This window comes from Scomber scombrus, chromosome 4 (genome assembly GCF_963691925.1).
Source record: "Scomber scombrus chromosome 4, fScoSco1.1, whole genome shotgun sequence".
In the NCBI taxonomy this organism is placed as follows: domain Eukaryota; kingdom Metazoa; phylum Chordata; class Actinopteri; order Scombriformes; family Scombridae; genus Scomber; species Scomber scombrus.
This window is the reverse complement of record NC_084973.1, coordinates 25,185,151-25,199,940: the sequence shown is the minus strand read 5'-3', so window position 1 is coordinate 25,199,940 and position 14,790 is coordinate 25,185,151. Positions and strand designations below refer to the sequence as shown.

The following is a 14,790-nucleotide window of genomic DNA, read 5'->3' as shown; positions in this document are numbered from 1 at the left end:
AAATGAAAACTTCAGCTCAAGTCAGGGGACAAAACACTAGTATATTTTATTTAATCTTGAATCTATAGATCACAAACAATGCAAGAATAATAACAGGGAGGGCACCACACCTGGCAATATAGAGGATTTTATTCAACACAAGAGCTTATTAGAGCAGAAGAGGACAATGTGGGAGAGTGTAAGCATGCTAACAGACCTTGAGTTTCCTTCTGGCATTGAATTTCTTCAGGCACTCCACAGTCTCCTGTCTGTGCATCATGGACGCCACTGTGGACCGTTGCTGGAAGAAAGAGGAGCAGGAAAAGATGAGAAAGAGGGTCAATAGAGGACAAATAGAGGGGAGGTTTAAACAGAGAAGATGAGGGAAGAAATCAAGATCATGTGTTTGCTGTGATACAACCACTTGTTTGAGTTAAATGTCTTTGTCTTTTCTTAGAATACATCAATGTAACAAGATGTGTAAAAAAAAATAGCTGTCTATCTCCTGGCATGGGACACTTACGCAGACCCATGGGTGCTTGAGGGCCTCCTGAGCAGTGATCCTCTTGGCTGGGTTGATGGTCAGCATCTGGTTGATCAGGTTTTTGGCCTCGGGGGTCACTGTGTCCCACTCTGGAGAAGGGAACTGGAAGGGAAAACATGGCTCAATGTCTCAACATTCAGTGTAAAAGGGTATCTAAAATACTCAAAAAGCCAGTTTGAAGTTCATATCTATCTGTCTTTATCTGAAATATTCACAACTATAGTCAGTGCAATTTAATGTCATCTAAATAAGGGTCTTAATTTGATGAAGAACATGCTAAAAACATTATGGTTATGTTTGAGATGTTGAATAATATCCCAAAAATAATATCCTAATATCCTATAATAGCCCTCAAATGTTTCCAATGTTATTTAGGTTCTTTAAACTCTCAAATAGTTGCAATCTTTTATCATTAGACTCTGAAAGCAAATCTAGCTGCATCTGGGTTCATTGTCATAATTTGCGTTGTTGTTGGATTTTTTATTTCTTTGACTTTCTTGTTTTCTTTGAAGCGATATTTCCAAACGATCCCTTCAATGTATGCAAATCAGTTAACTGCATATCTCTTTGAATATCATCTATTATAACTTCAAGTGTCTTGCTCAAGGATAGTTCAACACGTGGGCAGGAGGCAATATTATAGAAAGAGATATTTATGTCATTATGAGATACAGTACACTTTATAGCAAAGTACAGCAGATCTCAGGATGTCTCCAGTACATGTGTGCCTTCTACGTCTTAGTCCCTGGAGCATCCAGTTCAGCAGAATCAGAGGACCTGTCCGAATACGGCCCTGAGCAATCTGTTAAGAAATTTGGGTCCTGTTGTGTTTAAAGATAAACATTGAGGTCTGTGTCCTACGAGGCCAGAATCACTGCCAGAGAGTCGAGTCATCTTCTCTTTCTGTCTCTATATGGCATAGAGTTGACTGTGATCTAAGGTGAGACTCCCTCTCTTGCACCCCCTGAAATATGAATGAGGTGACTCAGTTACGTAACCGCTGCCAAAAAGGAACGAGGGCAGTGGGAGGAGAGGAGAGGGCAATACAGCAGGAGGGGAGAGAGGAGAGGAGAGGAGAGGAGAGGAGAGGAGAGGAGAGGAGAGGAGAGGAGAGGAGAGGAGAGGAGAGGAGAGGAGAAGAGAGGAGAGGAACTCACATCATAAGCTCCGGCCTTGATCTGCTGGTACAGTTTGTGCTGGTCCTCGTCCCAGAAAGGAGGGTAACCCACCAGCAGGATGTAGAGAATCACCCCTGAGACACACAAACACACACACACACACACAAAAAAACACAAGCAAACATATTGACACACATATATATATATATATATACTTTTTTCTGTATAATTATTTAAGAATTGCTGTATGAGTGTTAAGTGTGTGAATGAGTGTGTGTGTCTGTGTACTCACCGCAGGCCCAGATGTCCACAGGTTTGCCATATGCCTCCTTCCTCAACACCTCAGGGGACAGGTACCCCGGTGTGCCAGCAAATCCTGCAATACAAACAAACACATCATTGATTGACATACTCAAGGCAACAGACTGCGTGAGTGCTTCCCTTAGATCGGCTTGCTTAGTGATCCAGATTAGATGTGGAAGTGTGCCTCAACACTATTAATCTGAGACTGACTCATTTTATTTCCTTTGCTCATCAATTTGCAGAGTAAGAACAAACACTTGCAGTATGCTGGATCTTAAAGATTAGATAGTAACATCCTTGATGAAAAAATTACTTCAATATTGATGATGTAAGGCTTAACACACACTGATCTGCCTAGACAAAGGGGAAAGGGAGCATAAATGTGTGACCGTTTTTTGGCACCAGACCAATATTGGTTCACTATTTTATCAACTGAAGACAATAAAAAAAAATCAAATGCATCCTCAAAAACAAATAAATAAACAACTTTAATGTTAAACAGGATGCAACTCTGGTGTCAGTACCGTGCAAAAATGGTTGCACCAGCAATATTTGCTAATGAGATATACATCTTTACAGTTACTCTTCCATGACCGCAAGGGATGCACACAAAGAGAACTGAGCACAAATCATAGTTCAGGAACTTTAGGAAAACACAATCTTTTCTACTAACTGAAGTCACTCACTCTGTTAACAGAATCCTTTTACTCTCAAAAACAATCAAACCAAATCAAATTTGTTTATTGTCATTTTTACCACACATCAAAATTAAATAGATATTCAATTTTTTGCTCATCAGAACTCAGGATTTGAGGATTCAGTCGAGCCATTTGTTAGAACATTAACTATATTAAATCATAATCTGGACAGTACAGAAGAAAGTGGGTCTGACTTTCCACTTCACCAAGCAGTGATAAACTCCTGTCTGTGCTGTACCTACCAAACCAGGCCTGTTGATCGCCCTGCACCTCGATGGCTAGGCCAAAGTCGGCCAGCTTCACTGCGGCGTTCTTACATTTGCTTGCCAGGAGCAGGTTCTCTGGCTAGGGAGGGGAGGGAGGAAAGAACCGAAGTTATCAAACAATTCAAGGATGGGGTACAAAGCATATACTACTATACTGTGCTGGTGGAGGAAGATGGAGGTAGATAACTATGCATGCACAAAGTTTGTTGTGAGTATCATACAGTACACAAAATGATATTCAACACTGTACTCAAACTGCATAAAAACACAGACACACACAGAGACATAGATGTCATTTGAATAACTTGTGTGGTTACATAAAAGCTATACAATAACAGTTAGCCCACATTTCAGCAGTATTAAGCCCAGTCAATCTGCAGTGCTTTTTTAGCCTTGTGTGGTGTGCTGTAGTCTATAGGCACCATCTCTGTGGCCCAGATAATGCAGCCAGGCTCATTACTCTTTGTCAGAGGAGGGCTCTAATAATGGGCTGCTATCCCCACTGGCCCCTGTTCTTTATCACTTTTTCTCTCTCTACATCTCTTTCAATCTCCCTTAATCATTTCCTCTTTTTTTAAAAACCTAGCAATCTTGAATGACAATAAAGCACTCCAGTGGGAAGTATTAATTAATATGAAATAGACTTTTTTTTTTAGTTTTATTAATTTATGTCCATAGATTTCATGATGTTGGAAAATTACCTGGCCAGCTACTAAGCTTACTTACACATGCTGAGCTAATATGACTACTTTTAAATGTGCAAAGTCACCTAACCTATCAAGACTGCTCGTTTATCATAGCATGGGCAATTGTGCTATTATTTTAATTGATAACCAGAACAGTAGACTAATGTTTTGCATATACTAAGGGCAACTATGTCAACAGTAACACCTGCGTTCGAAAAGTTTGAAATGTGTACATTTTTAATTGTTAATAAGTTTTCTCTGGTCATTAAAACACTAAATAAAGTTTCTATAATGTTCTGCCAATTAGCTTGAGTACAGTATCTGTTTACTAAAAAGCTTAACTGTTAAATAGTGACACAAATGCACCCTTATAGTGCGAAGGGAATGGGGACATTATATTTAGGCTGCACTTCTGTCACTGCCTCCCCTGCATTGCAGCAGCATGCCTTTGCATCCTCTGCTGTTCTCTCCTCTCAGCTAATTTGTTTAGAGGCACAGGAATACTATGTATCTAAAGTGCAGAGACTTAAAAGTGTGCTTTTACAGCCTTTGAGCACATAAGTAAGTGAGGAGAAAATTAGCAAGAGAGAGAGAGAGACTGTGAGTGAGCCACCAGTAATCCTAAGGCGCTGTGCCTAACTTGTGTCATCACATTCTCCCAGCTCTACCACTCGGCTTTACTCTTTTGTAAACGGAGGAGTTAGAACTTGCCAACACTGCAGCAGTAAGATAATCCGTGAAAATGGATGTGGGTGGAAATTATGATGAAGCATATGCTTCCATTAAAAAGGTGCATAAACATGATTGTGAAACATCCAGGCCACACGTACAGATGTAACAGCAGCGATCACTGTCATTTTTTTGACATCAGCGCACCCCTCCCTCTGCATCTCTTTAGCACACACATACACATGTACACTTAGAAATGGACACATAGCCAAGAATACAGATGACTTGCAATTGGTTTGTCTGAAGGGAAGAGAGAGAGGAAGAGTATATGGAGGATATACAGAGCTGTGTGTTTGAGAGCAGGTCTGGAGCGGATGTTGGAATAGGAATGATTCCCATCTCTCCCTATTTCTCTCCCTTCCCTTTTTTCCCTGTCAAGAGAGGAAGAGGAGATGCTGCAGCATTCTTGACATATTCCTTCAGAGGAAGTGGCAGAGATACAGACCTTCAATTAAAGCAGCCTGCTGCAGTGGGGAAAGAGAAACTACCCCTAATTCATTTTACTCTGATAAAAGCTGTGTTTGAAGAAATTACAAAGTTTGTGTGTCTAGAATATAGTCAGAGCGAAGTATCAAAATTACTACTGCCAACCAGACACTTGAAAGCAATACATAAAACAACACTCTTTTGGAAAGTTACTTTGATGAACGTACACTCATGTCTGAGATGACAAGAAAATATTTACCATCTGCTGCACAGCCTGTACAATTTAGGGCTTTTTTTTTGGCACACATATCAATCTGTTCGCTGTGTTGTCATCCTAATTGCCATAACCTAATTCCTAATTTGAGGGATCTTGTCACCCGGGCTGTCCTCAGTCATCACACTATGACCTATTGCATGAAATGCTCTCGGATGCTTGGGTGTGAAACCAGATAGGCGTGTCGGCTAAATAAAGAAATAGCCACAACAGTTCTGATAAACACAACACGCCTTTGCTGGAATGCTGGGGACTGATATTTGCATAGAAGAGGTCTACTCCACAAAGTGATTCATGCAAAACAACATCTGACAAACAAACATGCACATACAGAACAAACTACCAGGTACAATACATGGACTGTGTACATTTATAGGTTTAGACAATGATTCACATACTGCTCATCAAATCTGAGGAACTGTTTTGTTTGGATGAATCACTCCATGAAGTCAAAAGTTGAAACTTGAGTTGTTGGTTAGTTCAGTCAACAGGTTACATTAAGCAAGGTTATGCTGTTATTGCTTGTATGTCTCTCAAGCTTAGCAAAAATCCTTGAGAGCAAAACTCAATATGAACCATATGATATACTACGTGAAGAAGCAATCCTTCAGTTCTAGGAAACTTGCTCTAACAGGCTCTCAGTTTGCAGCCACACAAACAAAAAGAGCACTCAGCCAGTCAGCCAATATAAAGGAAAGTCACGACATCAGACGTCAATTGATGACCGCTTACAGAAAATAAGGTGTCATCTTTGAAGCAGTGAGGGTCATTAACTGATCTATAAAAAGACAATCAAAACCACACAGGGGTCTGATAATCAATAGTTAACAACTCACTCTGACTAGTAAATGAACCAGAAGTCAGGTTAAATGTCCCTCTGGGCCGTCTTGAATGGATTTATCGACAATAAATGGGCCAGCTGTGCAATGACCAGATCCTCTTCTTAAAAGCTAACAGAGCGCAAGCATTGGTCAGCCAACACGACCAGCGTTGCGTGTTTTGAAATCTCCACAGAGTAGAGGTAGCGGGTGTTTACACAACAGGAACAGAAGGTGACTGGAGAGGGCTGGAGGCTGTGTATGGCTGGGCAGCATCAGAAAAATGTCGGAGGTGGTATTTCACAGTTAATGACGAGTGCCATAAAGCTGTAGGGAATGGTGTAGCTCTGAGTGGGGAAAGGAGCTTTGGGCCCGACTCTAAATCGCTTTCTAACGGTGCAAACAGCCATTATGTAGGTCTACATTGTTTTATATAGGGGTTAGAAAGACAGCCAATGCATTTATATCAGAAGCTGTTAATTCCGAGGGAAATGGGGTGATTCAAAACCCTCCCTGAGTCCTGAGGCATTGCAAATGACATTATGTCCACACACATTAAAGACAGTTTCCCATGAACACATTAGACGTATACAGACTACACGAATAACACAACCACAAACCGCCTTATATAAATATATAAGCACACTCTCTAAAAAAAGGACAGCAAGGTGATTCCCCATCACTCACCTTCAGGTCCCGGTGCACCACGCCCATTTGATGGCAGTGAAGCACCGCCTCCAGGATCTGCTGGATGCAATGACTGCATGCAAACACCAAGGGGAAGGGGAAGGGGGGGGGGCGCATGTTAGTCTGAGCAGCGCTTACAATCCCGTGCACAGGCCAAAGGTGTGGGGAAGGAAGAGTGGGAAGGAGGGAGAGGTATGGTGGAGGAGTACGAGGGTATGGTAGAACCGGGGTTGAAAGGGCTCTTCTGTTGCCAGGTGTCACACTTTCACCTTACACTAAATCTAGCTGGCCCACAGCTAAACGCACATCCAGGGTTTACTGAAAAGGCAGTTAAATAGCTTCTAACTGGCTAGCTGAAAGTTAGCAATCTAACTGCCGACTTTTCAATGATGTGCATTACATTACAAAAACTGTAAGACAAAAGCTGTGGTACCCTTGCTCTGCTCTCTTGGTACAGCTTCCCACATTAAGCGTGACCTACGTTTAAACTGGTTACTGTGGGAATAAATTTGACCGTACATTCTGTATAGTAGCAGATGTCATCAACGACCTTCGTTAGGTGAGCTTTTTTGGGGCTTGACTATAGCTTTGGGTTCGACTCGGTTGGCCTGGAAAGGTATGGCTGTGGGTAATCTGCAACAGAAGATTCCTTTGAGTCAGTCTATTCTGCAACCAACCAATTGCTATACTCTATATGCTTAGTCTTAGATACTTAGTCTTAGATACTCTATATTCTTAGTCTTAGATGAGTATATCCATAGACATACTCATCTAAGTACCCCTTTTTCTCTTCAGTAGGCTGTAGGTGTAGTATAGATACCCCACCTCCCTCCATGTTATAGCCAGCAGGCCTTGGGTGATGAAAGAGGGTGTGAGAGTGTGGCTGGCCATCGGAGGGGGGGGGGGGGGCACACAAGGCGTTGATGAAGGAGGTAAGGGAAGGAGTGAGTCATTGTGCAATTAATAACATTTAAAAGATGTGTCTGGGATCAATGCCATGTCTTCCGCCAGTCTATTTGGCCTCTGCTGACAGGATCTGTCATTCTGATGTCTGTTAGCCACTGGACACTAAAAATAAAAACCCAAAACTAAAAAAAAAACAACAGTGAGACGGGAAGCGAAGGGGGGGGGGGGGGGGGGGGGGGGGGGAGACTGAGGTGAGAGCCTAGAGAGACTCGGTAGTATATCTGAGCACGGGGGCAGGATATGTCTGTCTCATTTTATATGTATTTAAAATGAGACAGACAAACATGAGCATGTGTTTATAGGGATGTGTATATTGCCTGGGTCCAGCTGTGGGAGATGTAGACCGATGCAGTGCGGCACGAACATAAACACACACACGCGCACACACACAAGCACTCACACGTACACGCACACTTGCACACAAAAACACTTTTGTGCTGTTGGGGATGTGGCATTGGGTGTGAACAAAAGCTTGACCGTGCATGTGTGCTTCCTGTGCACTGACAGTCAAAGTTCAACAAAGTTCAGGGGGAGATCTGAGTGTGAGTGTATGTGTACTGAGTAGATGCAGTATTATTTTGTTTTGAGTGGATTCATAAAAAACTCAATCATTTCACAAACATCAACTGGTTATGAAACTTTTCTGGGCAACATTTTGCTGTTGTATTTTACATTTTAGTCATTCTAAATATTAAATCCCAAATATTTACTTTATGAGATGATGACACCAAAAAAAAAGAGAAAAGATATCTGATAAATAAATTAAGTTTTGGTAGTTAATGCCAGAGTTTGAACAGTCCCTCAGGATTCAAAAAGAAAGAGCTACTATCATTGAAGATTAAACTAATTTCACAAATGGAGGCTTAATAGACAATAATGTTATGTAGTCAAACATGTGAAACTTTGAACAAAGCCACATTCAGGCTGACAGCAGCACTGTGAGAAAAAAATGCAGCCCCGTCAATCATTTTAATGAAGTCGAGTACTGACACAGAGGGCTCTGGCAAAAAATTGGAATGAGTGAATGAAGTTGAACTGCGCTGTGTTTGTCAATCATTTATATGTATTATATTCCTGGTAATTACTTTGTAACAGGAACACTGTCAAGAACCTGCCGTTTGTTGTGATGAAAGATAAAATGACTGAGGCTGTGACAACTGTTCAGAGCAGTAAAATCCTTCTTCCTAATATTGTAAACCCCCGTGCATTGTTTTGGTATCTGATGAGTCTTTAAACGCATTACTCTAATATTCAAATGGAAGACACGCCCCCACCAGTGCTGTATGTTTTTTAGTGTTTGTGTTGTTTGTTCAGTCTGTTTTGCAGTTACAAGAAAGCTTTCGGATAATGGAAAGAGATGTTCTCTTGCTCTTACTACACTATTGCTCTTTCCACCTACACTTTTGGAAATAGAGTTGGTGCATATTTTCTGTCACATTGTTCTGAAAAATGTAGGAAGTCAAATTCAAGTTCAATTATCTTTTCAACCATAAAAAAATACAGTTGAAATGAAAGGCTGTGTAAAATGCCAAAAACATTGACTGAAGTCCAATTATGTTAACCTATCTGCAGGAAAGTAGGTACACTGAAAAACCTTATAAGCAAGTAACTTCAGAATTAAACTTGATTTTTTTCTTTTAAAGCTCATTGGATGGGTAACCGTGGCAATAGAGTATGCACAATACTTAAATAACTAATTTTTACTAAAACACTTTTTCTTTCATGTAATCTTTTTCATTTCCTGATTCAAACATTGTTTTCTCACATACTGAAAAATACTGCTGGACTGCTGCTCTACCCTGAATGTCGCCTTTGAGTAATTGACAGGTCATTAGTCTAATTGGCTAGTAACAGATGAGCTAACAACGGCTTGCTGACCTCTCAGTATTGTTGAAAAACCTGAGGGCAATTAAGGAAGAATCTTTCAGTGAGCATGTGTCACAAAAAAAAAAAAAAGTTAAAGAAAATACAAACCTTGTTTTGTCATTTAGAGGGTTGTTGTGTGTAATTTAGGGGATGTGATGCAGCTGTTACTCTATTGATTTATTTGCAGCACCGTGATGGCACAGCATGCTCCAGCAGTTAGGCGGTAATTAAGTCTTGTGTTTGGTTTTCTTTCTCCTGCTTTAGAGATATCCACACATTCTGGATAATTATTAAAACTGGGTGAAAGAGATGAGAGTATATTCTTAGTTAGATTTTATTTATCTTTTGCCAACTACTGTTTCCAAGGTCAAGAATTAACTTTTTAGCTCAAGAATACATTTAGTTTGGGGGGGAAATACACATTTTTTTTAATAGCCTACAAAGAGTTTTAATTGTGAAAAAGTGATGGAAAAGTATTATATTTGGATAACTGAAGCTTTAAACAGGACCGTGACCATCAATATACAGCTGATATTTATGGAATTCCTCTGTTAACTTTACAGTATGGGCTATCGTTCATATATTGCCATATAGTAACCACAGCTACATGGATTACTTCTTGTGTGCAGCCATGAAGTTTTCATTTAATTTCACTTGCATCTAATAGAAAAGCCCCTCCATCCTGGCATCTGGAGAGAAAAGTCTGAATAAATGGCGGCCATTTTTAAACTGTCAATTAATGTTTAGTATAAATCCAGATACTTAACACCAGAGACCACAGTCATACTTTTGCGTAATGCAACCCTAATTTTGTTTCCTGTGCTTTTAAATGGTCTCACAATTTCCTACGATCAATTAAAGAAAAATCAATAAATGAATCTGGAATTAGAAGTCTGGCCAGTCTGTGAAATATTATAACATGAGAGAAACGAGAGAGAGAGAGAGAGAGAGAGACAGAGAGAGAGAGAGAGAGAGAGAGAGAGAGAGAGAGAGAGAGAGAGAGAGACAGAGAGAGAGATAGAGAGAAACAGAAACAGAAACAGAGAGACAGTGATAGCGAGAAAGATGGACTGGCATGGCTGTAAAGTTCAGAGCTATAAATTAGAATCCTGTGTCTTGTTTCTAAAGGTCTCCCAATGAATAAATACTGGGCAGGTCACATCTATGGCCCAAATGCTAAGAGCTATGTGTGTGTGCGCATGTTTGTGTGTGTGCGCACTGAGTGATCACTTAAAGCCAACACGAGCATGTGGTTGCATGTGTCTGTAAATTTGCCGTCGAGGCTAAACGACTCTATGAAATGTGTGTGTGTGTTCTCTTGCACTCTCATTCATACGTAAATGTGAGCCTGCGTATAGGTATGCACGCAGTTAAATAAGTGTGTGTGTGTGTGTGTGTGTCCATGACCATCCTCCCCCACTTTGTCAGCTGTTGAGCTCTGTAACCCGCAGGGTGAGAATCCTCCGCATGTGTCTGTGTGTGTTTGCGTCTCAGAGATCATCTCAAACGTTCCTGTCTTAGTTAACAGTCACGGGTGGTCATGCCATAGATATCGCACCCAATATGAGCTGTTTTTATGATCCATTATGTGGTATTCCTTTTCACCCTTCACTTTAACTACTAAATGAAAGTATGTCTTGTGTATTACCCCTCACATACTGTCACTAATGTAACCCATTACTTTACATTTGAGAGCAATAAAAACACCCTAAATGTTTTTTTCTTTTAGACTTAAATTTGATGACTGCTCCTTATGTGACCCAGAATATACAAAAAACATTTAAAAGCACTTTTTTGTGTGTGGAATTTTAGTCGAATTTATTCAAAAATTCAAAAAATACTGTTATATTCTTCACATTTAATGTAATTTATTGAACTTATTTTCCCCCGTTTTCTGTTAATAACATAGGACTATATATATAATGGGTTTTTTTCAGCACAAACAAAAAGCGTTAAAAAAAAAGAATGAACTCTCTGCTCTCTGAAATCATCATTATGGATTAAACACACATTTATCTGTGACTTATGAGATAATTATGAATGTTGTTGTGCAGAAATTTTGTATAGAGAGTATTAAGGGATCCTGCAAAAGGTCTCAATATGAACAGTATGTGAGGGTTAAATACCAAGTAAATGAATTAAAACATAAAAAGTGTGACCCCAGTTTTTGTGTCATTTATTGTCATTTATTGTCGTTGTGAGTATACAACAGCATCCTGCGTAACTGTTCTGAACATTTTACTCTGATGCTGCGAGTCTGACATAGCTGTTGGATAATTTAAGAGCAAAGAGACATTCTTCTTTTGAGCTGGTTGTTTGTGTATGGAGATGTTTTTATAGAATATAATAAAACACCATAAATCTTTATTTTTCTTTTACCTCAAAGATCTCAAAACACCTCTACAAAGATGTACTTGATGTTGAATGAGGCTGTCTTGAAAATGAAAGGATCGAGACAATAAAAAAAAATCAGTGAGTCAAAGCCAGAGAAAAATGTGTAGGTGGGAATAAAAATAAAAAATCAATGAAGATCATCGTAAATATTTCTTTGGATTTTTTTTTCTTTTACAAGCCTGATGGTAGAAAATGATGGTTAAGGGTCTTTGTAAACAAGGATATTTATTACACCTGCAGAAGTTTGAGAGTGACTACATGAGTGGGAGTGTTGGGAGTTTTGAGATGGCGCCTGAAAGGCCCATTCATTGAGTGATCTGCTTGTCAGTCAGTGCAACAGAAGCTTTTGTTATGTAGTTGTTTGTAAAAAGATTTTGAACAGAGGGCGGGTGGAAGGGTAGTAGGAGCGGGGTTTGTGGGTGAGGCAGGCCAGGAACCTCTGATTAAAAGAATACAATACAATAATAAAAATAAAAAAAGGCACAAAAAAAGGAGATAATACAAAGTGACAAGTCGGACAGGCGGACATCAGACCAGAAACGGACAGAAACAACACAAACAGACGTCAAAAAAGGACGGAGGAAGGAAGGAAGGAAGGAAGGAAAGACGGACGAAAGGGACGAGGGGGGGTGGGAGGAAAGGAGGCAGGCAAAGGTTGTAGGGGGGAAGGTGAGGTAGGGAGGGGTGTGAGGGATGCAGATGCTCCTTTATATACTAACCTTCAGGTCCCTGTGCACTATGTCATGTTGGTGAATGTGATGGACACTTTCTAGAATCTGATGGATACAGTGACTGTGAAGACAAAACAGAGAGAGGAGGGGATGGTGGGGGGGTGAAACGAGAAATGGAGATGGATGGGATGAAGGTGGAAGGGGAGGGGAGGAGGGGAGGAGTGAAGGAGAGGAGAGGAGAATGGATGCCATGTGAACAAAGTGACAGTCAGGGGGGCAATGCAAGATGAATGAGACATTGGATAATAATTAAAAGATGAGAAAATGGCAGGTTAGGTTAGTAGGAGGAGGCCAAGTGACAGAGGTGTCGGCAGAAAGGAGGAGAGGACAGATGGAGGAGGAGATGAGGAGGAGGAGGAAGAGACAGATAATAGAGATGTTGGAAGGGGCAGGGTGGGTGGTTGAATGTGGGTGGAGGAGACAAAAACGTTTCGTTTTGCTTTTTTAAAACATGATGAGAGACAAGAGCAGCCACAACAGAACAACCTGCCAGACAAAAAAAAATCACAACAACACCAACAGAGGAGGAGAGGAGAGGAGAGGAGAGGAGAGTAGAGGACAGGGGGGGAGAGGAGAGGAGAGGAGAGGAGAGGAGAGGAGAGGAGAGGAGAGGAGAGGAGAGGAGAGGAGAGGAGAGGAGAGGAGAGGAGAGGAGAGGAGAGAGGAGAGGAGAGGAGAGGAGAGGAGAGGAGAGGAGAAAACCAAAAGTAAAAAAACAAAAACAACGGTAACAGATTGTGAAAAAGAAGATAGGAAGCTTTTCAAGAGCAAAGAGTGATAAAAGAAATGGAACACTTATGTATAGGATGAAACTGAATCATAGAGGACTGGTGGGCTGAAGCCAGGGCTATTTTTCCATCACTAAAAGAAGAACGCATATCACTGTTTGTGCCCTGCAATAGAGACGCGTACCTACCTCAGTCTATTGTGTAAGTTGGTGTGTATGTACATGTGTGTATGTAGGCTTGGTGCAATGGAAGAGTGTAATTAGCAGAATATGTGACTAATAACAGGCGCAAGGAGACCGGCAGCCTGCAGGATCCACACCCACACTGTCTAGTGAGTGGGAGGACTGAGAGAGAGAATGAGAGAGATATATGTGTGTGTGTGCTCTATTTCGTATAAACACACACAAACACAAAAAAACACAGAAAACTATATTTATGAGTTCCAACAGGCTACATTTATTATCTCATCTGGAGTTTAATATGTATCCTCACAGAAACCCAGAGACGTTACTTTTTCATTTGACAGATCCAACATAATTTTTTTTTTGACAAACATTTACCTTTTAAGTTGATATGGTGTTACTTGTTAGTACATTTTTGCTTATTTACATATCCAGCACCTATTCAGAGTTGTGCTTCTGGCTACCTGTGGGATAAAAATCCAATATTCACTTTCATTTTTGGTTACCCTAACCCTAACCCTTGAACTCCTGAGGGAACTATCCAGATCTTTAGATTTAAATGCTCCACCGTGTCCACCTGCTTGTCACCAATTTGTCTGTTTGCTGTCTGTTTGGTGCTGAGATGGTAGCATACAGAGCTTTTTCCTCTAACCGCAACTGCCTGATGCGGCCGAGAGTGAGCCAAAACGGTTAGGTTGCAGCTAGACAGCTAAACAACGAGCGGATATGTGCTATAAAGCTCTATAAAGCCGAGAGGATGAGCAGAGTCGGATAATAATTCTCAGTACATTCATCACTATCATGTGATACATCGTATTTAGCAACTTCTGCTGACCTCCACTGGTTTAACATCTCACCTCGCAGCAGTGATACAGTGAACTTCAGGATGTGTCAGTATGTGGAATCTCGTAATGTGCGACAGAAACAGAAACACAGTCTAATTTTAACACCTCACATCGCCTAAACTATCCCAAGTTCACAAAAATCTACAAAGGTACGACACTCTAAAACTCTTTTCTCTCACTTTTTTCCCCTCACACAGCAACCAACAGTGAGGACTGGGTCAGTGCTTCGTGAACCAATAACTGGCAAAGTGAACAATGAATAATGGTGCAATTAAAATAGCACTAAAGCAAAGCAAAGTAGACCGACGCAGCAAAAAAAAGCAAACTATGCAGAATCAGCTTCAGGTAACTCCAGTCAGTAAACAACAAGACGGGTTCATCGAAGGTACCGGATGCTTCTGAGTAAAAAATAAAGTTACAGTAAACGCATCATCACCCACTAATGACCAGGTCCCTGATCAGCACGAAATTTGACCTTGCCTTTTTTTGGCAGTGCCTCACTCAGGCCAATGTAAGAATTAATAATATGCAGTGTCCAAATTATGTCCAT

General features: G+C 40.7%; 1 protein-coding gene across 31 annotated transcripts in view; it reads right to left on the bottom strand.

Annotated features, from left to right (window-relative positions):
• camk2b1 (calcium/calmodulin-dependent protein kinase (CaM kinase) II beta 1) overlaps nt 1–14,790 on the bottom strand; it is a 77,121-nt gene that overhangs the window by 34,602 nt on the left and 27,729 nt on the right. For 20 of the 31 annotated variants that reach the window (XM_062418378.1, XM_062418380.1, XM_062418385.1 and 17 more), the window contains exons 6-11: nt 6,529–6,601; nt 2,885–2,987; nt 1,934–2,017; nt 1,681–1,775; nt 503–625; nt 197–280 (exon numbers count right to left, since the gene is read on the bottom strand). In XM_062418378.1, coding sequence (XP_062274362.1) covers nt 197–280; nt 503–625; nt 1,681–1,775; nt 1,934–2,017; nt 2,885–2,987; nt 6,529–6,601 — 562 coding nt within the window. Of the gene's footprint in view, nt 1–196; nt 281–502; nt 626–1,680; nt 1,776–1,933; nt 2,018–2,884; nt 2,988–6,528; nt 6,602–12,473; nt 12,547–14,790 lie in introns of all 31 variants that reach the window. The other 11 variants (XM_062418379.1, XM_062418382.1, XM_062418384.1 and 8 more) reach the window with 1 other exon arrangement.